General features: G+C 38.3%; 1 protein-coding gene across 1 annotated transcript in view; it reads right to left on the reverse strand.

Annotated features, from left to right (window-relative positions):
* WDR64 (WD repeat domain 64) overlaps positions 1-24,217 on the reverse strand; it is a 132,546-nt gene that overhangs the window by 78,895 nt on the left and 29,434 nt on the right. Inside the window, exons 8-9 of the mRNA XM_058533548.1 lie at positions 15,045-15,179; positions 201-280 (exon numbers count right to left, since the gene is read on the reverse strand). Coding sequence (XP_058389531.1) covers positions 201-280; positions 15,045-15,179 — 215 coding nt within the window. The remainder of the gene's footprint in view (positions 1-200; positions 281-15,044; positions 15,180-24,217) is intronic.

The following is a 24,217-nucleotide window of genomic DNA, read 5'->3' on the forward strand; positions in this document are numbered from 1 at the left end:
TTTTCAGGCTAGGTGCCATCAAATCCAAAGCCACAAAGAAAAAGACTGAGATTTGACTTTATGCAACTTTTTAAATTCTCTAAAAGGTTTTTCCAGCAGGAAAATTCTATAACTCTAGGAAAATGCAATAACCGTGTTAATTAAGGAGAGCACTGTTTGCAAAGTAGAAAATCTCTGTGCAACACAAACTGTCCTCTTACCTCCAGTGACAATCACATTTGCTTTTATACAGTAACAAAAGGTGTTTGCTCCTCTTGGCATGGAAAACTCTCTGACAGGCCTGGGAAACACAAATTAGATGTCAACCTTGTGTATTTTTCTTTATAAAGCTAATTCCAACTTATAAATAGATTATACTCAATAGGCTCATTTCTAAGTTGGTGGTAAATCCATTTACCCACAGAAAATATTAAAAGTAATTTTTACTGACCCATAGAATCTACTTGCTCCTTAATGTGGTGATATTAGCCCAGCACTTCCTATTATTTCTGTCTAAGAAGAAATCCAGTCTTCCACCCTGGGGTTGTGGCTGTGCTGGTGGTAAGGATGGGCAGAGATATGGCAGGTCTTAATCCAGAAAGGATAATCAGCAGCTGACTGAGTCCATTTGGTAGCACATAATGCCAGGAACGCATTTGGACGCTTCCTCGTGTCTCACCACCCACATCAACCTGCCGTCGAGTCCCGTTGATTTTTACCTCTGAAGTATACCTGGAATCTGACCACTTCTTCCCATTCCCACTGCAACATCTCGGCTCACTCCCCATCGCCTCTCACCAGAACTCCTGCAATAAACTGCAAATTTCCCAGCGTCCGCTATGGCCCATTCCTCTTTCCCCAGCCCCACCCCAAATCCTGTTGTCATGTTGCAGCCAGAGCGATCTTTGTAAAACATGAACTAGCTCACATCGCTTCTCTCCAGTGGCTCGCCAGTGCTCTAAGAGGAGCCACGTTCTTTCACCCAGCCCTGGGTGGTCCCTGTCACCTTTCCAGGCTCACCCCATGCCCTCCTCTTCCTCATGCACTATGATCCAGCCACGCTGCTCTCATGAGCCTCCTTTCTGGGCACACTGAGTTCTTGCCATCCTCAAGGGCTTCTGCACAGGCTGAAGATATTCTTTCCCAGATCCTAGCCACACTAACAACTCCCCTTCTGTAGGTGTCTGCTTAAAACTTACTTTCTCAGAAAGGCCTTTCCTGGACTCCACCCTTCTGCCCCCACTAACTAAATAATGACTTTTGTGTTATTCTCTCCTGGTACCATGTTATTTTCCCTTAAGGCATATAGCATCTATCACATAATTTTAGTATTTATCTTTTGGGTGTCATTTAATATCTCTGAGTAGTTTTGTGCTGAGCTTAAGTGAGAATGCATGAGCTCAAATCCTGGCTTCATCACTGTGCCTCAGTTTCCTTATTGATTAGATGGGATGATAATAATACTGACCTCAGAGACTAGCAATAGTTGAAAGCTGTTACTGCCTCTGACCAGATGGGATAACAGGAGGAAACAGGGTTATTGTGAAGAGGGGCCGCCCGGAAGGCGCCCTAGACAGGAGGTCAGCAGGCACTGAAGATGGGGGTGGAGGGATGTAGAAAGCACTGGACCTTTGTCTTAAATGTACACGTTCCTTTTTCTTTTCTTTTTTTTCCTAAATACATATTAGCATATACTATTCTGTTCCCTGTTTTTTCACTTAATAATATGTCTGAAGATCTTTCCAAATCAGGACATAAGAAACTTTCTTATTCGTTTTTTTATTGCCATAGAGTACTCCTTAATGTGATTAAACTATCATTTATGTAATTTCTGAGGGATACAAGCTTGTCTCAAATCTCTTGTGATTACAAATAGCACTGCAATGAACGGTCTTTCTTGTGAAAGCGCCAGTTCGTATGTATGTATTTCTGTAAGACAAGTTCCTAGAAATGTCATTACAAGTCAAAGGGGGTGTATATTTGTAATTTCGAAAGATATTGCAGCTCCTTTCTAATTCTTTTTGCCCACTGGACTACACTTCTTTAAATGCAGCTCTTTAAAAAACTGGGCCTCATAAAGGCTGACTTTTATGTAGCTTATTTTTGGGGTTATCTATGAGCTATTGAACCTAAGGGCAATACCCAGAAGCATCTTGCATTGCAATTATCATCCTGGTCTTCGGGCAAGAATGGAATTTTCATGACAACTGCCTAACTGTTGGATTTGGGGTATAAAAGCAATGGATGTGAATTAAACACAAGCTGTAGAGTCGTCAGAGCACAGTCACAAAGCCAACGAGAAAGCGTGGAAATGAAGTCTGGACTGCAGTCTTTGGAAGGATGCACATCTAGTATTTGGCTTAAGCATATTCTTTGTTTAATGTCAGAAAAATTGTGAAGAAAAAATTTTCTCGACTAAATTCAGGCATTTGTATAAGAGTCTTTTACTAGAAACCATGGACCATATGTAGCTCTTCCAATTAAGTTACTTTATTCTTTCTTAAGTCTAAGGTAAATAGTATTCCTTAGACCCCTACATCCAGCTTCATCAACCTCTTACCTTGGAGGTTAACTTCATGGACCTCTTTACTTAGGTCAGAAATTCTCAATGCCTTAGAGCAGCGGTTCCTAAACCCGATTGTGGCATCAGAATCACTTTGGTTGTTAAAAAATAAGTTCCTGGTCCTCATCCCTCCCTAGCTTAATAGATCAGAATCTCCAAGGATGGGGCTCAGAAATGTATATTAAATTTTTCTCCCAATTTTTTCTCATGTACAGTCCTATAACATTTTATAAATTATTTACATATATTACTCAATTAATATAGTATGTGTATTACAAAGCAAACAATAAAAATGAGATAAAAATTTAAAAGAAAGAGAATTTCTAGAATTTTCTACCCGCATTCTGATGGATCATCTTACATTCCCCCCCCCCCCCAGAGTATATACATGCTGCCTTGGAGACCTCACAGGATATGGGCTGGCTACTGATACAGCTTCAAGAAAGAATATGAGAGCTCTTTTTGATTCTTTTTTACAGGAGCCCCAGGAAGAGGAGGAGGTGGGAAGGGCGGACTTCTGTAGGGCCCTGACGTCAGGTGAGGGGAGCTTGACAGGGCAAACTTGTGAAGTAGACTTAGAATGCACCCAGTGCTTGTGGTCAGGAGGCCTAGATTCTAGTCCTGTTCTGTTGCTAAATATATGACTTTATGTAATGACTCTCTAATCTTGCTGAGCTACAGTATTCCCACTTATGAAATCAAGAATGGGATATGACCTCAATAGCTTCTTTCACTTTTAAAATCTTAAATTTTGTGCTTCTTGTGTAGTCTGGGTTGGGCCATTGCATAGCCTATATGAATGCATGGGAGAAAGAGGTCTAGATTTGTGGATTCTCTGAAGGTTGTTAGCTACAGAACTTCTATATTGGAAAGGCTTAGGGTGGTATGTTTGGAAAGTTGTTTCTGTCTTATCTAAGATTGCTAAAACATTAGATTTCCATTTTAAGAATGTCTAGTGCTGGTAAAGTTGGGGAGAGGAGTTGGGGAGAGGAGACAATGAGCTAAATGTATACCCTGAAAGGGAAATAATTAAGGGAGGGTAATTCCCCAGTGGCAGCCAGGCCTGTGAAAGAAGTTTTAGGGCACTCTCTAAATGTCTTCAGTCAGTAAAGTCAACAGCATGTGTTGAGTACCAACTGTATGTCCAGTGCTGGTCTAGGGGATACATCAATGACCTATGATAGCAGACGTTAAGTAAACTCAAATATCTACAGGAGCCAGGCAGGTAAACTCAATGGGTATGGTGGGCTGGGTATAAAACAATAGGGAGTGGGGAGGGCTGTGGGGAACTTGAGTGTGTGTCCTGTGGAAGAGTCAGCTGATGTTTAACAAGAGGGAAGGCAGGCTCATCACAACAAGCAAATGCAAGACCAAACAAATAAATGCCCCCTAAACACTGCCTAACAAAGCACAGTTTGCAGGTTGCATTTAGCCCATGGGCTAACAGTTAGCAACCTCTGAATGAGATTGATCCTATATTTTTAAAAATATACACTATAATAAAATATCAATAGCTTAGACAGAATTTCCAGTTGTAATAAGTGAGAATGATCACTCAGAGGAAAAAAATTAGCGCTTTTTGTTTTCAAGTTCAAAAGTAACCCAAAGTAGCCAAATTCATTGCTAAGCGGGAAGTTTTACTAAATAAATAGAGGAATAGATAAGATTACTTCTATGTAAAAGAATACTTCTAAAATATTTTAAAAGTTATTTTTTTAAATAAATCTAGTTTATAGTAGTAACCTTTCTGACTAACTAATGCAAAGTAAACTTCAGTCCTAATTTATTCATTTGATAAGTTATTCACAGTTCATGAAAAGAAGCCCCAATTTAGTAACATAAATCTAAAGTCAGAATTTAGAATTTTGAAAACGTTTAAATGTTCCAGATAAGAAGTAGAAAGCTCTAACTGACCACTCATTTACACTTTTGCCAATGATGCACTTTGTATCTGGTTGACTGAATGAGTCGAACTCCATGGGGTAAAAACTGGGAATGGCATTATTTTCTTCCACCTTTGTCTTGAAACACAGCCTCTTACTGTGTCACCTTGACCCAACATCAAGTCCTCTTGGGCCAGTTCCCATTAGGACAGGAAATTCCCACTAATCCACCTACTTTGGCCCATGGGAAATTCACACAGGCTCGCCAAAGGGGACAGTGTTAGTGTGAATGCAGCTCCTCCCGCCGCCCCCATTGTCCTGGGTCCCTCCAGCCAGGGAAGAATGTGTCCCACAGGCACAGCAGGCTCAGTGCCTAGAGCCCACAGTACTTTTAGGAGTCCACAAAAATGTTCTAATTGTTCTTAAAATCAGAAGGAAAAAATTTAAGTTTAGAATCATGAGAAACATTTAAATTTTTCCTCACATCACAAAAAATATGAAATGTTTAGAGCCTAAAACAGACAAAAAAAGCTGAAGTATTTAAAGTTATATCAAAAATAATGTGCAATATTGAAAGTGTTATGGTGGGAGGCACCCACAAAGGCAAAGTGCCCAGGGCCCCGAAAGTCACAATGTGGTCCACCTGCGGCCTTCAGAACCCTCCAAGGCGAGCAGGTAGTGGTCACCCTGTGCATGTGCCTCATGTCAAGCTCCCCAAGGGGAGCCTGTGAGTTTCTGGCCTCAAGTGGCCCCAAGTGGTTCCCCAAGTGGCCATCGGGGAACCTGAAACGTTTCCCCACTTTTGGCTCTCCTGTGGCGGGTTCTCCTAGGGCAGGTCCTCCTGGGACAGGCTCTCCTGGAAGAGGTTCTGGAGCAGGTCCTCCTGGATCAGGTTCTCCTGATCCAGGCTCTCCTGGAAGAGGTTCTCCTGGAGCAGGTTCTCCTGGGGCAGGTTCTCCTGAGGCTGGTTCTCCTGGAACAGGTTCTCCTGGGGCAGGTTCTCCTGGGGCCAGCTCTCCTCATTTGGTTTGGGGTAGCAGAAACTCTCTCCCCAACCTTCACTCTCCCCCCAGAGAAGGTAGACAAAGGACCCTAGCATTCCCTATTCGTCCCACTGCTCTGTACTTTGATCCTTCTTTTCAATTATTTTAGAATTTCTAGTTTTCTCCTCTTTGCTGGGGATGAATGATGGAATAAGGGTTATGGACTGTCTGATCACCTTCTAATAATTCTGAGGATGGTTTAGTACATGTCTTTTAGAATGGGGTTTTAGCAAAAATTCTAAGACAGCAGGAAAAGAACATTTATTACCCTGTTCATAATCATACCCTGATTATGAACAGATTTTTCAATCTTCTTACTTCAAATTTTCAGCCTTTGAAATGGGGCTCATACTTTTCATTAAGAAATTTCTTTTCTCCCGTTAGATAGAAGTACACTCTTTATTTTCCTAGCCCACATAATTAAATGGATTACAAATGAATGAATTGTGCCTTTAAATAAAACCTGTTTCAGCTAGGAAGGCTCGTATAATTGACGCCAACTTGGGAAAAAATAAGATGAACTGCTTTTCACAGATATTTCATATGCATATTCAGCTGCATATTCTCAAACAGATTGTTTTTTATTGTAACTTTAGGTATATCTTACTCTAACAGAACACACCAGTGTGTTCTAAAAAGTCAAACACTTTGTCAGAAACCTATTATAATAATCTCAACTAGGATTTCTATAGCATTCTGTAGCATACAACTACTTCTGAAGAGTGAAGAGTGTTTTCACATATGTCTTACAATGCATTGAGATGTTTAGTTTGGTGCTTAGACTTGAGCCCAGGTCCTCAACACTCTGTTCCCTCCTTAGGGATGGGGTGGAAGGGGTAAGGAGGACTCCTTCTTGGCCAGGGGGCCTCAATGAGCACACCCTCCCACCCCCCGGTAAACACCACCCACAGCAGGATGGTGCCAGACACGCTCAGGTACAATGTTGGTCCACATGGTCCATTCCGTAACAAAATTAAATGTCTATACCATGGGACTTTGAACATGGAAGTCTCCCAATAAATATTTGTTTGAATACCCTTAAGGGACAAAAACGTGGTTGACAATACCACTTTCCAGAGTCACACAGAATAGAAATGTATTGGTTCTGGGAAGTTCCCTCTGAATTTTTCCCTGGTACTCTTGAGATAATAGCACTTTTGAAAGAGAAACGTTTTCTAACAATTTCTTCAAAATGGAAAAAAATCCTACTCTGCTACCAAAAGACCCTGCCTGAATTACAGCATACGTCAGCTCAGTTTTCCTGCTGTTGTTATACAAATTTTCAAGCTCTGATCTGAGGAGGGAAGCGGGGTAATCAGATAGAAGGTAAAGGGGTGACTCTACAGGGGCACAGGTTACATGATTGGGTTGTTTACTGAGTGTAAGATGACGCCCAGACATTCTAGGGGGATCCTGTGATTGCTAAAGGTCCATTGAGCAAGCAGTGTGACCTTCTCTTTTCTCTCCCTGGTGGTGGGGGTAGTTGGTGGGAGTGAGGGCAGGGGACCGGGAAGAAGGCATTTTAATTTTCTCCTTGATGATGTAAAGGAAGAAATTTCAGAGTGCCTCAGTTAAAAGTATTTTTTTTAATGTGGTCTTCACTCTGGATTATCGCCTGTCTTTGCTCCATATTGTGCCCATTCCCAAGGAGCAAGGGAGGGTGCAATAGAAAACTCTAGATCAGGACTTTGCAAACCTTTTCTTTAAAGAAGCATATGGTAAATATTTTAGACTTTGCCCTACAGTCTCTGTTGTCACAACTACTCAACTCCACCATTGTAGCATGAAAACAACCATAAATAATACATACATGAGCAAGCATGACTATGTTCCTGTACAACTTTATGAGCAAGGAAATTTGAATTTCATATAATTTTCATGGGTCCTGAAATATTCTTCTTCTCTTGATTTCTTTCAATCATTTAAAAATGTAAGAACCATTCTTAGTTTGCAGATGTTACAAACACAGGTGGCCCGTGGATTTGGCCCACAGGGTTTTCTGACCCCTGTTCTAGATGCAGGAACATGAAGCCCAAACAGTACAAGTTTATAATAGCTCCACCTGCTCTCCTCAGTATGCAGATTCTTTTTTGATGCTTTTCAGTATCTTGATTAAGGAAACAAAAGTAGGAATAACATTTATTGAGAGCTAACTATGTGAAGGCATTAAGCCAGGCACTTTGTATGAGTAAAGTTAGGTGATTTTTATGACTATAAGGTAGATATATTCATTCCCATTTAAAAATGGGAAAACTGAGAATAAGAAGAGCTAAAAGTAATGTGTTCCATGGTCACAAAGCCAGTGAGTGCTAGGAGAGAAACCAGTTCTGTCTGACTCCACAGCAACCCTACCGAGTGGCACAACACACTTTCCAATATGATCATCTGCCTCCAAGTTGGGCAACTAATAAAAAGTAATGCTGAACAGTTAGTTGCTCATCTCTTGGAAACTGTCAAGCTGTTGAAGGGTTAAAGGTTCAGATTACGTCGTGCAACAGGCCATCCATGCTTTCCACGGCATAATTAATTGCAGATGTTCCTTCTCTTGCCAGTACAAAACTCCACTTGTGAAATTACCGTACAAAATTATAACCTGAATGGTAATCATTTTTGAAATGGAAAATTTTTTGAGAGGAGTTTTTTCCTGCCTTTTTTTGGGAGCTGTGCTGGCTCCCATTTTAACAGCTGGCCAATTATGTATTAGTATAAATGCAGATTTCCTGTGGCTCAGCTTCAGTCTCGTTATAGGAAGTTGCAGAAATAGCAATATGTTGAATCTAGGGATGGAGTGGACCCAACTCTCCTTCTATTGAGATGACTCTCCAATGGCACCAGCAGTTCAGGAAAACACAGTTACACTGTATCACTTGAGAAATCTCTTTAGCTTCTAGATTTAGAAGTAGAGTGGCCCAAGGAAGTAGTTGAAATCTCAGCCAGAATCTGACTGAATAGATCGATGATCACTGTCTGCTGATGCTGTCTGAGAATTTTTATCTCTCAGTTTCCTGACTCCCTTGGGCTGAATGTATCATCAACCAAATTCCAGGAGACACGGTAAATACTAGAAAGCTCAGAATTGGGCTCAAAGACAAATTCATGACTATTGCAAAATAGATGCTTTTCAGAGCAAAGACCAGAAAGTTCTGGCTAGTATGAAAAAGAAAACTTTCTAGATAATCTAAGTGTTTATAACTACTAAGTACCAAATCTGTGAAACGCTATAGAGAGTAGGAACTTAAATTCCCTACAATACCATTAGATAAATAAAAAATACATACAAACATATGTTTTGAAGGAAACATATGAACAAAAAGATATATTGAGCCCAATAGAATGCTTGCCTCTGTGTGAGTGTGTACGTGCTTGTGCACACATGTGAAAATGGAATGGGATATGAGGATAAAAAGGAATAAAATAAGAGAGGGAGAGTGTGAGAGTGTGACTAACTTAATTCTGCTCTTGAGGTTACTCCACACACAAAAACGAATTAGATTTGCCTAGAATCATGCGAGTTGAAGGGCGTATTTTCCCTGACCAAAAAAGAAGGTATCCAATCTGGGTGAGATCAAAAAGACACTATCTCATTAAAACCTAACACTAGAATTTACCACTTGGTTGACAGATCCTAATGCTTGGAGAAAGGGAGTATTGGCCCCATCATAACTTATTCTCAAAGGAAAATATTAGTGCCTTTCCTTTCCTCCAGTGTTGGAGTACTTAATATTATCATTTTTTTTTTTTTTTTGGTGAGGAAGATCAGCCCTGAGCTAACATCTGCCAATCCTCCTCTTTTTGCTGAGGAAGACTGGCCCTGGGCTAACATCTGTGCCCATCTTCCTCCACGTTATATGGGACACCCACCACAGCATTGCCTGACAAGTGGTGCGTCCGTGCGCGCCCGGGATCCGAACCAGCCAACCCTGGGACGCTGCAGCAGAGCGCGTGCACTTAACCGCTTACGCCACTGTGCCAGCCCCTATTATAGATTTTGACAGCACATGGAAATCAAATCATTCTTTAAAAATCCATTCTTCATGAAAGAGCTTAAACATCTATAAGCAAATAATAATACTTTCAACTCTTATAACCTTTTACAGTTTGCAAAGCACCTCCATCCATCTCAGCTTATTTGAGCAGTACAAAAATCCCATGAGGTAGAAAGTTAGTATTATTTGCATTCATAAATGAGGTTATTGAGGTTGAAAGAAGTTAAGTAACATGCCCAGACCACTTGGCCAATAAATAAATGGCAGAAGTGACATTAGGACTCATTAGCTCCCTTGTAAACTTATTCCTCCACTTATATTCTCCCTATCCTAGTAGATAGAACAGCCGTGCAAACAGTCCTCCAACCAGAAGCCTGACAGTCCTCTGCTGCTCTAACACTTTCCCCTATATCTCTGCCTGATTTGCTCTACCCCTCAACAGATCTCCAGTCAAATGAGTCTCTCCTGACCATCCTATCAAAAATACTGCCTCCCATCACTCTCCATCCCATAACCGTACTTCACTTCCATCACATGCTCACCTAAATTTGTATTATTTATTTGATTATTTGTTTATTATATGTTTCTCCCACTAGAATATGAGCTCCAGGAGAGGTGAGAGTTAGTCTTTCTTGTATACCATTATATCACTTCTTGGAACAGTTTTTGGTCTGTAATAAGTATGCAATAAATATTGTTGAGAATGAAAAAAATGATACTTAGATTCCTTTCTTTCCTTTATTCCTCTCATCCAGTAGGTCACCAATTCTTGTAAATTATACATGAATCTGTTCTCTCTCCATCCTTGCTTCCACTGATTAAGTTCAAGCTCTCGTGATTTCCTTTCTAAACTAATGCTATATCTTCCCAATTGGTCTCCCTCTTTTCAGCTTGCCTTTCCCCAATCCATTTTCCACCTTGCTTCTAGGGTGATCTGTCCAAAACACGTATTTCATCACTCTCCTGTTTAAAGCATTCAGTGGCTTCCTGTAGCTTTCAGGTTAAAATCCCAACTCTTTAGCATGGTATGCAGGTCTTCTCATGTTTGGTCTGTCCAGCCTCAGGCAGAGATTAAGAGTGGGGGGAAGTGAAGTTCAGTTATGAACATATGAGTTTAAGGGGCTATTAGATATCCAAGTAGAGATGGTGAGCAGGTATATGTAAGTCCAAAATTCAAGATAGCTTGCGTTTCATCAGCATATACGTATTAGTATGTTGGAGAAGAGGAACATCACCCAAGAATTGCATAGAAAGTGAGAATTAAAGTTGACTAAGGATAGGACCCTAGAGAACACCACCATTTAAGAGCAGGCACAAAAAGAAGAATCACAAGGAAAAAGAAAAAACAGTAAGATACCAGGAGAAAACTCTGGCTTCTCAAAAGTTAAGAGAATAGAGTTTCTGGGTGGGTGGGATCAGTAATGCTGAATGCCCAGAGACTATCTGATATGTTAAGTTTCCATTGGTTTGATAATGTAGACATCATTGGCCAACGTGAGAGTCCTTTTTATAGAGTAGAAGGGGGAGAGGCTATAAGAGAGAGGGTTATAGAGGGAATGAGTAATGTCAAGGTAGTGAAGATAGCGAATGCACAGCACTCTTTCCAGAAGGAGTGTAGTATGATAGATCAAAGGAGATTGTAGATCAAGGAAAGTATTACTCAGATCAGAAGAGACTTGAGCATTATAGGTTGAAAGTGACAATGGGAGAAACTGAGATAGTAAGATCCTGGAGGAGAAGGAAGTAAGTGGTAGGTCACCAATGGAGGGTTTGATACCTCAATCTCTGAAACAAAAAGAGAAGACTTAAGGATGGGTGTGGATATAAAAAATTCTGAAAGATCTGGGGTGTTGGGGAATTATTCGTGAAGCCTCAGGGTTTTTTTTGGTCTTGTAATAGAACAGGACATCCATGGAGAGTGAAAGGAGTTGAAGTTTGGAATAGTCACTGAGGGGAATGTGAGAGAGAATATATCAAAGGTGTGTAAAAGGATTGGGAGGCTGGGCCAAGGGCTCTACTGAGCAGAACGGTAGGGATTTTGCAGTTGACGCAGTAGACATATAGGGGTGTAAGGCAAAGACAAATGCTGGTGAGATATGAGTTCACATGATTAACCTGGGGTCCAAGTGGGTAGGGAGGGAAGAAAGTCAAAGAGAGGGCTGATAACATTCAACCTAATGGAGAGATGAAGGTATTTTATAATGTTTGATTGACGGTAGACAACTAAATATACCAATGTAAAGATACTCTTTTAAGAAGGAATAAGTCACTTCATCCATCCAAAAGCTGACTAGGTATGTTTATTGTGGCTGTTGGAAACTTTCTTGTTTGATGAAATCACTACCAAATTTATCTACATAGTCTCCTATATAGGACTTTTTGTTTTTATCTCTATGGGCTTGCTAGAGGACTATCATTTATCACTCCCTTTTCCAAACTCCTATTATGCCTATAATCCTAAATCATTCAGCTGATTTTGACATGCCCTGCTTTGCAATGTAAATTATCCTATGCAGTGGCGTGCTGGTAAATGTTTCATATTCAGCTGGGGGCAGGGAAGTGGAGAGGGGAGAGTGCCATTGGTTTACAACATTTACCATTGGTTTACAATATTTGCTGTTTTCCATGGTATAAATATTCCTATCATGGCTGATTTCAAACTATCAATGTTACATCTCTGAATGTGGAGTCAGGAAAAGATATACAATTACACACCATTATATACTACATCTATGTTCTTGAGGACATAAAATCCTCAAAAGCATAAATAATAGTAAAATGTAGTAAAATAAATAGGAAATGATGAGTTTTGAGTATCTATTGCCTTTATTTTTAATGTAATTGAATTGTGGGCTTATTTTTTAATGATGGCAGTGTTTAACAACAAGTTTGCCAAATTCCTGAAATCTTAGCAGTCAGCTCTCATAAGCTGATATGAGCTGGTTCCAGCATACCACTGATTCTATGTCTATATTTCTTGTCTTCCCACTTAGATTTTAAGCATTTAAAGGCGGGGGTCATGACTGAAACATATTTATATTGTCCACAGTGCTTAACACATAGTGACTTAGTAAATATTTGTTGAATAGTTGATGCACTTCTGGATTAAAGGCTGAACTACATGACCTGTAGAGATTTCTGGTTGCCATATTAACTGTTAGAATTACCCTGGTAAGCATATTGGATATATTTGTGCTGTTAAAATCATGGCTGTAGATTTGTGTGTCTAGGAAATGAAAACCCTTTCTCTGGATGTTGAAGTAGAAAATATGCTTTCTATAGGACCACAAGGGCATATTATATTTGCATATATCTTCACAATATTCCTTTATGGTTATGAATGTATCATGAATTGCCAATGTAGTATGAAATCAAATTGGCATTTATCCTGCTTGGTTTTCTCTGAGCTTCTTACATCTCTGGTTTGGTGTCTGACATTAATTTGGGGAAATTCTCAGCCATTATTGCTTCAAATATTTCTTCTCTTCCTCTCTCTCTCCCCCTCTTCCTGCATTCCAATTACATGTATGTTACACCTTTTGTAGTTGTCCCACAGTTCTTGGATATTCTATTCCATTTTTTTCAATTATTTTTCTCTTTGCTTTTCCATTTTTAGAGTGCCTATTGACATATCCTCAAGCTCAGATATTCTTTCCTCACTCCTGTCAGTCTACTCTTGAGCCAATCAAAGGCATTCTTTATTTATGTTACAGTTTTTCTTTTAATCTCTAGCATTTCTTTTTGATTCTTTATTAAAATGTCCATCTCTCTGTTTACATTACTCATCTGTTTTTGCATGCTGTCTACTTTATCCGTTAGAGCCCTTAGCATATTAGTCATAGTTATTTTACATTCCCGGTCTGATAATTCCAACATCTCTGCTTTAGCTGAGTCTGGTTCTAATGCTATTTAAACTGCATTTTTGCCATTTAGTATGCTTTGTAATTTTTTCTGGCTAGGGGGACATGATGTACTACATAAAAAGAACTGCTGTAAGTAGGCCTTTAATAATGTAGTTGTAAGAGGGGAGCGGTCTATGATTAGGTCTCAGTCTTTTAGTGAACCTGTGCCTCTGCAATGTGAACCTCACAGGTGCTTCTCATTCCTCTCCCTCTTAGGGAGGACAGAAAGGCTAGAGTGGGCTGGAGTTGGGTATTTCCCTTTTCCCAGGTTGATCAGTCTCTGATAAAACCTCAATAGCTTAGGCTCTGGTAAGATAGTTTCTCTCGAGGGCAGACCTTGTTAAGAAGAACAAAATGCTCTGGTGTATTTCAAAACGGTTCATTTCCCCTTCCTCTACTAGAAGCAGAGGATTTTTGTCCAATATTCATTGTGAGAAACTGGTCAATCCCCTGGAGCTAAAACTCACAAAAGTGTGAGGACCCCCATGACTGGGTCTCTGGAGCTTTTAACTCTTAGACTCGTCTACCTGAGCCCCCAGCAATTTGTCAATTACAGTTTCAGTCTCCCTACCCTGGTACTGGTTTCCCATGAGGTTTCTGCTTGTGGATTTCTGCTTCTGTAAGTTGTGATTTTCAGTATTTGCCTGTCTGTCTCTCCAAATTTGGGAGCCGTGACCTCACTTCTTTGAAGGATCTAAGAAGAGTTATTGATTTTTCAGTTTGTTTAGTATTTTACTTGTTGTAGGACTGAATGACTGAATGATGACTTTTAAACTCCTTACATGCCAGACTGGAAACCGGAAGTCTCCACCCATTTTTTTTTAAGACAGCTTTATTGAGGTATAATTTACACATCATAAAATTCACCCGTTTGTAAGTGTACAATTTCATTATTTTTAGTAAATTTTCAGAGTTGCATAGAATCACCACAAAAAGTTTTAGGACATTTTCATCACTCCAGAAAGTTCTCTTGTGCCCATTTGGGGTCCCTGCTCCCACCACCACGCCTAGGCATCCCCTGATATACTTTCTGTCTCTATAAATTTGCCTTTTCTGGACATTTCTTGTAAATACAATCATTCAATATGCAGTCTTTTGTGTCTGGCTTCTGTCGCTTAGCATCACGTTTTAAAGGTTTATCCATGTTGTAACATATAACTCAATGCATTTTTTAAAACTGAAACTTAAAATATAATAGTTGTTTTACAGTTACTATATATTAACAAATATATAACCAGATAGAAAATAAGACTACACACTATTCAAATTCACCTGTCTATGAAAAGCCATTTTGTGTATTTATTACAAATGGAACATGATGATTGTGCTACAGATACTCACAGGCTATTGGTCAGCCAGTTGACCTGTAAGAATGACTTTAAAAGTATAAAGTTTTACTAGTAGAACTCTATTTGGAAAACATAGTTATAGATACACCTGTACTGATTTATTTCAAAGATTATAGCAATAAACAACAAATAAGCAAAATTACTGCTAGGAAGACATGTCATGTTCAGATTTGCATGAGTAACTTCAACTTCCTCAATTAATCTTGTCAAAAAAATGGAATAATTAATATCTAATTTTTCTAAAAACCAGGTTGAAAGCTCCACGGCTGCCATGGGCTTATCAGTTGTGAAAAGTCTGAAAGTCACAGAATGTTTACGTGTATAAACCATTGTACTTACAAATTATCCTCAAGTCTCTTCAAGGATTCCAAAACTAGTGAATGAACGCTATCTAAGGAGCAGGATCCAAAGCAATTTAAGGCTGAGATATACCTAATTTTCATAACCCAGTCATTATGTAGCTTCCTCTTAACGCTAGAATTACAAGAAAAAAAAGGAAGGTTATGTTAGACACACAAACATATCATGTGGAGTTTCTATTCGGCATTTCATTTTTACTTTAGTCAAATTGCACCTCTGAACTGTAGTAAAGCGGGCACATATAATACCACTCTGTGCATTATACCGCTTTTTTTTTTTTTCGTGAGGGAGATTGGCCCTGAGCTAACATCTGTTGCCAATCTTCCTCTTTTTGCTTGAGGAAGATTGTCCCTGAGCTAACATCTGTGCCAGTCTTCCTCTATTTTGTATGTGGGACGCTGCCACAGCATGGCTCAATGAGTGGTGCATATGTCCATGCCCGGGATCCAAACCTGCAAACCCTGGGCTGCCGAAGCAGAGTGCACGAACTTAATCACTACACCACCGGGCCGGTGCATGCATTATACCACTCCTAACTATTTAACTAAATTTTGATAATATAGCCTATTTAAAATGGAAAAATAAAATAGTATCATCAAATTTTGAGCTATAGATTCAGAATTAAAGGAATAATCTAGAAGAATCCCAGTCCAGTATTGGCACTATTATCCTTACTTTCCTGAAAAAATTCTGATCATATAAATGGAGGACTGTGTTTCATATTGTTTTACATCTTATATGAGTCAATTCATTTTCAGATATTCCATGAATAGTTTCAAAATGGAAGAATTGGGAAATTTATAATCCCAGATCACTGATGAATCCTTGTCACAGGCTTGCTCGTCAGTACACAGGACATTTGAGTGAGAAGCTTAGTGTTAGAGGGCAAAACTTCTGCGGTAAAATTCTTGGCTTAACTGGAAGAAGCCATCTTCATGGTGTTATATTTACTCATATGTTACAGTGTGTTTGTTTCCTCATTCACAAACATTTATTGAGCACCTACTGTATCCCAGGTACCAAAGACTTAAAGATGATTAAGGTAAAATTCTGGTCCCCAAGATCCTTAGATTCTAGTTGAGGAACAGACATGTTTATAACTCAAGGCAGAGAAGTTCAACAATATAGTATTGAACAGAGTGGAGAGGGAGATTTCTTTTTCTATGCCAGATTGTGCTTCATTCTGAGATCTGGTTTCTGGCTACTTCATTCTTGAATTTATACAATGTTTTGCATACCAGTGTTTGCTACTCCCACCCCTACCCATTCAATATGAATGAATCGTGTGGATGTCAGCCACAGGAAAACTTTAATGATGGCTGCAGAATTTAATATTCTCTTTGGCCTTAATACTTTTCATTCTGTTGGGTTCTAAGATCTCTTGGTGTAAGGAAATGCCTTAAGACTCAGCCTACATATATATCAGTCTCCAATAATAAATCATGTACATAATGATCATCTACGTGATTAAATTATCTACATGTAAATAGTCACCCAAAAGAACCAATGTAAATTAGCATTCATTTATCCGTACCCAGATTCCTCGAATTCCTCAGATCCCACAATCTCATTTCTAACATATCTCTCTAATGGAAAGAGTGAAGGAAAACAGGCCATGGAATTTCCTGACAGGTGACACATCTCAGTAAAGAGAAGATTCATGTCTCAGCATCTATTCTAAGAGCCTATCATAATTGGAATGAAATGCGTGATCGTATGTCGAGCAGCACATCACATATTAGGAAAGTGCCCATCAGGGTCTAGGACTTGGTGGAACTAAGTAATACTGCTCATATGTGAAGAATGAAAAATGGAGCCACATAGTTCATTATTGTGTCATTCATAGGATCCCAGCAGTGGGCTAGTCATAATTCCATTGTAGTAACAGTTGTAATGAGCTTTTAATTGCATATTCTAACTCTGGGATAAAATATTTGTTACATTAACAACAAAGTGTAATCCTGTATTTTTAAAAGTTTTTTTCTTAATCTAAATGAAAAATTTTCATTGTTCAAAATTTAGAAATTAGAAAAACATAAAGAAGAAAATAAAAATCACCTCTCTGAAGTCCCATAGATAATCATTATTAACATTTTGGGATATTTACACTCAACATTTTTCTAAATAGAAGAGTAGAAATACACAGACACACACACATACATACATACATAGATGTATTTTTTATAAAACTAGATTTATATGTACATACAAAAATAAAAATATTTTTTACTTAATATTATATCATGAATATCTTCCATATTATTATTTTTGAAAATATAATTTAATGAGGGTGCATGGCATTCCTTAATCTGGTTATACTACGATTTATTAAACATCCTTGATACCTTAAATATTTTTAAGAGTCTGACAAAAAATATATTTTACATATAAATATATTAAATATGTATGAACATATTTATAAAATATGTAAATATATTTATAGAATTTATATTATTTCATATTATACATTTATATAATATACAAATTATTTATTTACATGATTAATCATTTAAATTAATCATTCCCCTATTGTTAGACACTAGATATTTTACTGTTAGAAATAATGCTGTGATAACCATACTTATATTGTTAAACACATGGGGATCCCAGGTCCCAATGTATATATGTTTATTAAGACCCTTGATGCATCTGGCCAAATTGCTTTCCAGACAGGGATCCAGCTCATACTTCCACACCAGCAGTCTGTAAGAATGTCCATCTTACTGCATCGTCTCCATTTTTAATCCCTTCCAATTTTATAAGTGAGAAATTATACCTGATTTTGTTTTACCTTTTTGATTAATAAAGAGGATATATTTAATACCAAATTTATCTTTCTGTTAATAAAAGTAATATATGCCTTACTCTAAAAACTTCAAAGACACTACAATTAAAAAGAAGACAATGAAAATCACCTGTAATCTCATTAGTTGGAGATGATTGTCATTAGCATTTTTACCTGATGATCATTTTGAAATGTTTATTGACTATTTGTAGTGTGTGCGTGTGTGTGAATTTTCTGTTCATGGCCTTTGGCCATTCTTCTCTTGAGGAATTATTGTTTTTTAATTGAATTCTAATACCTATTAAAGAGTACACCCACTGTCTGTCATATTTGTTATTAATATTTATTCCATTCGTTACCTACTTTTAAAATATCTTTTGATGTCCAGAAGGTTTTCTTTTGTGTATAGTCAAATCTATCAAACTTTTTCTTTGAATTCTGTATCCCCTGTTTTTATGTGTAGAATCTTCTTCCATACTCAAGTGCTAGTAAATAGTCATATATGTCTTTTATAGTTGGTTTTCATGATTTAATTTTTTATTTAACTTTTTTTTTTTAATTTTTTGTTTATTGCGGTAACATTGGTTTACAACATTGTAAAAATTTCAGGTGTACATCACTACACCTCCACTTCTGCACAGATTACATCATGTTCACCACCAAAACACCAACTACAACCCATCACCACACACATGTACCAAACCATCCCCTTCACCCCCCTCCCTCCCCCCCTCCCCCCCAGCAACCACCAATCCAATCTCTGTCCCTATGTGTTTGTTTATTGTTGTTATTATCTACTACTTAATGAAGGAAATCATACGGTATTTGACCTTCTGCCTCTGACTTATTTCACTTTGCATTATACCCTCAATGTCCATCCATGTTGTCACAAATGGCTGGATTTCATCGTTTCTTATGGCTGAGTAGTATTCCATTGTGTATATATGCCACAGCTTCTTTATCCATTCATCCCTTGATGGGCACTTAGGTTGCTTCCAAGTCTTGGCTATCGTGAATAACACTGCAATGAACACATGGGTGCATGTACCTTTACAAATTGGTGTTTTCAAGTTCTTTGGATAAATACCCAGCAGTGGAATAGCTGGATCATATGGTAGTTCTATGCTTGATTTTTTGAGGAATCTCCACACTGTTTTCCATAGTGGCTGCACCAGTTTGCACTCCCACCAGCAGTGTATGAGAGTTCCCTTCTCTCCACGTCCTCTCCAACACTTGTTGTTTCCTGTCTTGTTAATTATAGCCATTCTGACGGGCGTCAGGTGATATCTCATTGTAGTTTTGATTTGCATTTCCCTGATAGTTAGTGATTTTGAACATCTTTTCATGTGTCTGTTGGCCATCTGTATATCTTCTTTAGAGAAATGTCTGTTCAGGTCTTTTGCCCATTTTTTAATTGGGTTGGTAGTTTTTTTGTTGTTGAGATGCATGAATTCTTTATATATTTTGGAGATTAAGCCCTTATCAGATGTATTCTTTGCAAATATCTTCTCCCAATTATTAGGTTGTCTTTTCGTTTTGTTGATGGTTTCCTTTGCTGTGCAGAAGCTTTTTAGTTTGATGTAGTCTCATTTATTTTTTCTATTGTTTCTCTTGCCCGGTCAGACATGGTGTTTGAAAAGATGTTGCTAAGACCAATGTCGAGGAGCATACTGCCTATGTTTTCTTCTAGAAATTTCATAGTTTCAGATCTTACATTCAAGTCTTTAAACCATTTGGAGTTAATTTTTGTGTATGGTGTAAGGTAAGGGTCTACATTCATTTTTTTGCATGTGGCTATCCAGTTTTCCCAACACCATTTGTTGAAGAGACTTTCTTTTCCCCATTGTATATTCTTGGATCCTTTGTCAAAGATTAGCTGTCCATACATGTGTGGGTTTAATTCTGGGCTTTCGATTCTATTCCATTGATCTGTGTGTCTGTTTTTGTGCCAGTACCATGCTGTTTTGGTTACTATAGCTTTGTAGTATATTTTGAAATCAGGGAGTGTGATACCTCCAGCTTTGTTCTTTTTTCTCAGGATTCCTTTAGCTATTCGGGGTCTTTTGTTGTTCCATATAAATTTTAGGATTCTTTGTTCTATTTCTGTGAAAAATGTTGTTGGAACTTTGATAGGGATTGCATTGAATCTATAGATGGCTTTAGGAAGTATGGACATCTTAACTATGTTAATTCTTCCAATCCAAGAGCACGGAATATCTTTCCATTTCTTTGTGTCTTCTTCAATTTCTTTCAGAAATGTTTTATAGTTTTCGGTGTACAGATCTTTCACCTCTTTGGTTAAGTTTATTTCTAGGTATTTTATTCTTTTTGTTGCAATTGTAAATGGGATGGTATTCTTAATTTCTCTTTCTGCTACTTCGTTCTTAGTGTACAGAAATGCAACTTATTTTTGCATGTTGATTTTGTATCCTGCAACTTTACCATATTCGTTTATTACTTCTAAAAGTTTTCTGGTGGATTCTTTAGGGTTTTCTATATATAAAATCATGTCATCTGCAAATAGTGACAGTTTCGCTTCTTCCTTTCCAATTTGGATCCCTTTTATTTCTTTCTCTTGCCTGATTGCTCTGGCTAGGACTTCCAGTACTATGTTAAATAGGAGTGGTGACAGTGGGCATCCTTGTCTGGTTCCTGTTCTTAGAGGGATAGCTTTCAGATTTTCACCATTGAGGATGATATTAGCTGCGGGTTTCTCATATATGGTCTTTATTATGTTGAGGTACTTTCCTTCTATACCCATTTTATTCAGAGTTTTTATCAAAAATGGATGCTGTATCTTGTCAAAGGCTTTCTCTGCATCTATTGAGATGATCATGTGATTTTTATTCTTCATTTTATTAATGTGGTGTATTACGTTGATTGATTTGCAAATGTTAAACCATCCCTGCATACCTGGAATAAATCCCACTTGATCATGGTGTATAATCTTTTTAACGTATTGCTGTATGCGATTTGCTAGTATTTTGTTGAGGATTTTTGCATCGATGTTCATCAGTGATATTGGCCTGTAATTTTCTTTTTTTCTGTTGTCCTTGTCTGGTTTTGGTATCAGGGTAATGTCAGCTTCGTAGAATGAGTTAGGGAGCTTCCCCCCTCCTCAATTTTTTGGAAGAGTTTGAAAAGGATAGGTATTAAGTCTTCTTTGAATGTTTGGTAGAATTCACCAGGGAAGCCGTCTGGTCCTGGACTTTTATTTTTGGGGAGGTTTTTGATTACTGTTTCGATCTCCTTAATGGTGATTGGTCTATTCAAATTCTCTACTTCTTCTTGTTCCAGTTTTGGAAGGTTGTATGATTCTAAGAATTTATCCATTTCTTCCAGATTGTCGAATTGGTTGGCATATAGCTTTTCATAGTATTCTCTTATAATCTTTTGTATTTCTGAGGTGTCTGTTGTAACCTCTCCTTTTTCATTTCTGATTTTACTTATTTGTGCCTTCTCTCTTTTTGTCTTGGTGAGTCTAGCTAAAGGTTTGTCAATTTTGTTGATCTTTTCAAAGAACCAGCTCTTGGTTTTATTAATTTTTTCTATTGTTTTTTTGGTCTCTATTTCATTTATTTCTGCTCTGATTTTTATTATTTCCCTTCTTCTACTGATTTTGGGCTTTGTTTGTTCTTCTTTTTGCAGTTCCTTTAGGTGCATTGTGAGATTGTTTATTTGAGATTTTTCTTGCTTGTTGAGATAGGCCTGTATCGCTATAAACTTCCCTCTTAGAACCACTTTTGCTGTATCCCATAAATTCTGGCATGTCGTATTTTCATTTTCATTTGTCTCCAGGTATTTTTTGATTTCTTCTTTGATTTCTTCATTAACCCAGTCGTTGTTCAGTAGCATTTTGTTTAATCTCCATGTATTTGTGGCTTTTCTGATTTTCTTCCTATAGTTGATTTCTAGTTTCATACCGTTGTGGTCAGAAAAGATGGTTGGTATTATTTCAATCTTCTTAAATTTATGGAGACTTGTTTTGTGGCCTAATATGTGATCAATCCTGGAGAATGTTCCATGTGCATTTGAAAAGAACGTGTATTCTTCGGTTTTTGGATGGAATGCTCTGTATATATCTACTAGGTCCATCTGTTCTAGAGTGTCGTTTAAGGTCAATGTTTCCTTATTGATCTTCTGTTTGGATGATCTATCCGTTGGTGTAAGTGGAGTGTTAAAGTCCCCTACTATTACTGTGTTACTGTCTATTTCTGTTTTTATGTCTGTTAATAATTGCTTTATATATTTAGGTGCACCTACATTGGGTGCGTAGATATTTACAAGTGTTATATCCTCTGTTGGATTGTTCTCTTGATCATTATGTAATGCCCTTCTTTGTCTCTTTTTACAGTTTTTGTTTTAAAGTCTATTTTGTCTGATATGAGTACTGCTACCCCAGCTTTCTTTTCATTGCCATTTGCGTGGAGTATCTTTTTCCATCCCTTCACTTTCAGTTTGTGAGTGTCTTTAGGTCTGAAGTGTGTCTCTTGTATGCAGCATATATATGGGTCTTGTTTTTTTTATCTAGTCAGCCACCCTATGCCTTTTAATTGGAGCATTTAGTCCATTGATGTTCAAAGTAGCTATTGATAAGTATGTACTTACTGCCATTTTTTTAACTTTTTTTTTTCTCAGTGTTTTAGTAGTCTGTCTCTGTTCCTTTCTTCTTCTATACAGAATTGATGGTCACTTTAGTTTGACCTCTGTCTCAAAGCTGTACTCTTTAACTCCCCTCCTCCCTCCTTTTATGTTTTTGATATCATATCTAACCTCTCTTTCGTGCTTTTGTATCCATTACCCTCTTATCATGGAAATAGATAATTTTTCCTATTTGTGGTCTTCTCTTTTCCCCTTAAATCAGTCCCTTTAACATTTCTTGTAGCACTGGTTTCTTGGTGACAAACTCCTTTAATTTTTGCTTATCTGGGAAAATTTTGATCTCTCCTTCCATTTTGAATGATAACCTTGCTGGGTAGAGTATTCTTGGCTGTAAGTTTTTTCCTTTTAGCACTTTAAATATATTGTGCCATTCTCTTCTAGCCTGCAAGGTTTCTGCTGAGAAGTCAGCTGATAGCCTTATGGGGTTTCCTTTGTATGTAACTTGACATTCTCTTGCGGCTTTTAGGATTCTCTCTTTATCTTTAATTCTGGACATTTTGATTATGATGTGTCTTGGTGTGGGCCTTTTTGGGTTTATCTTGTTTGGGGCTCTCTGTGCTTCCTGTACCTGGATGTCTGTTTCCTTCCTTAGGTTAGGGAAGTTTTCATCTATTATTTCTTGAAATAGAGTCTCTGCCCCCTTGTCTCACTCTACTCCTTCTGGGACACCTATAACACGGATGTTAGTGCACTTGATGTTGTCCCAGAGGTCCCTTAGACTGTCCTCACTCTTTTTAATTCTTTTCTCTTTTACCTGTTCACCTTGGATAATTTCTTCTAGTCTTTTGTCCAGCTCACAGATCCGTTCTACTGTATCCTCTACTCTGCTTTTGAGTCCCTCTAATGAATTTTTCATTTCTAGTATTGTCTTCTTCATTTCTGATTGGTTCTTTTTTATATCTTCCATTTCTTTGTTGACATTCTCACTGAGTTCATCTATTCTTCTCCAGATCTCTTCTATTCAGATCAGCGAGCATCCTTAACACTCTTTGTTTGAACTCTCTATCGGGTAGGTTGCTCATTTCTGTTTCACTTAGTTCCTTTTCTTGGGTTTTGTCCTGTTCCCTTACTTGGAATGTATTCTTTTGCCTCCTCATTTTGCCTCTTTCCCTGTGCTTGTGTCTACGTATTAGGGAGGTCAGCTACGTCTCCTGCTCTTGGATAGGTGACCTTATGTAAGTGATGCCTTAGGAGGCTTCCAGTGTGCTTCCCCCAGTTCTCAATGCTCCAGGGGTGACCCCTATGTGGGCTACATGTGTCCTTCTGTTGTGGCCTGTTTGCTCTCCCTGTAGGCGCCCAGGGAGGCCAAGTTATGCTCCTGGCCAGCTGTTGTAATGCTCAGCTGCTTGTAGTTGTTGTGGGCCCTTCAGTCTCTTTATCAGGTGTGGGGAGCCCCAGCACAGTTGGCTGCAAGTTCTAATACCACATTGTGTTTCAGTATTTCTTTTAAGTTAGTAGGCCCCCAGCGTGGCAGGTTGTTAGGCTCAGGGCCTTACAATTGCTGTAAGCCTCTAGCCTATTAGGTCTCTTGTCAGCTCTCTGAGGATTACAGCTGGGTGGGGCTGGCCTCAGGCACAGGAGCACCCAATTGCTTCAGGCTTTGGAAGGTGGGGCAAACCCCCTATGTGAGTCTTTAAGAAGCACAAGTCTTCTGCAGCTGACAAGCCCTGCCGCCCACAGGTCCACACACACAGTCAACACAGTC

This window comes from Diceros bicornis, chromosome 38 (assembly GCF_020826845.1).
Source record: "Diceros bicornis minor isolate mBicDic1 chromosome 38, mDicBic1.mat.cur, whole genome shotgun sequence".
Taxonomy (NCBI): Eukaryota; Metazoa; Chordata; class Mammalia; order Perissodactyla; family Rhinocerotidae; genus Diceros; species Diceros bicornis.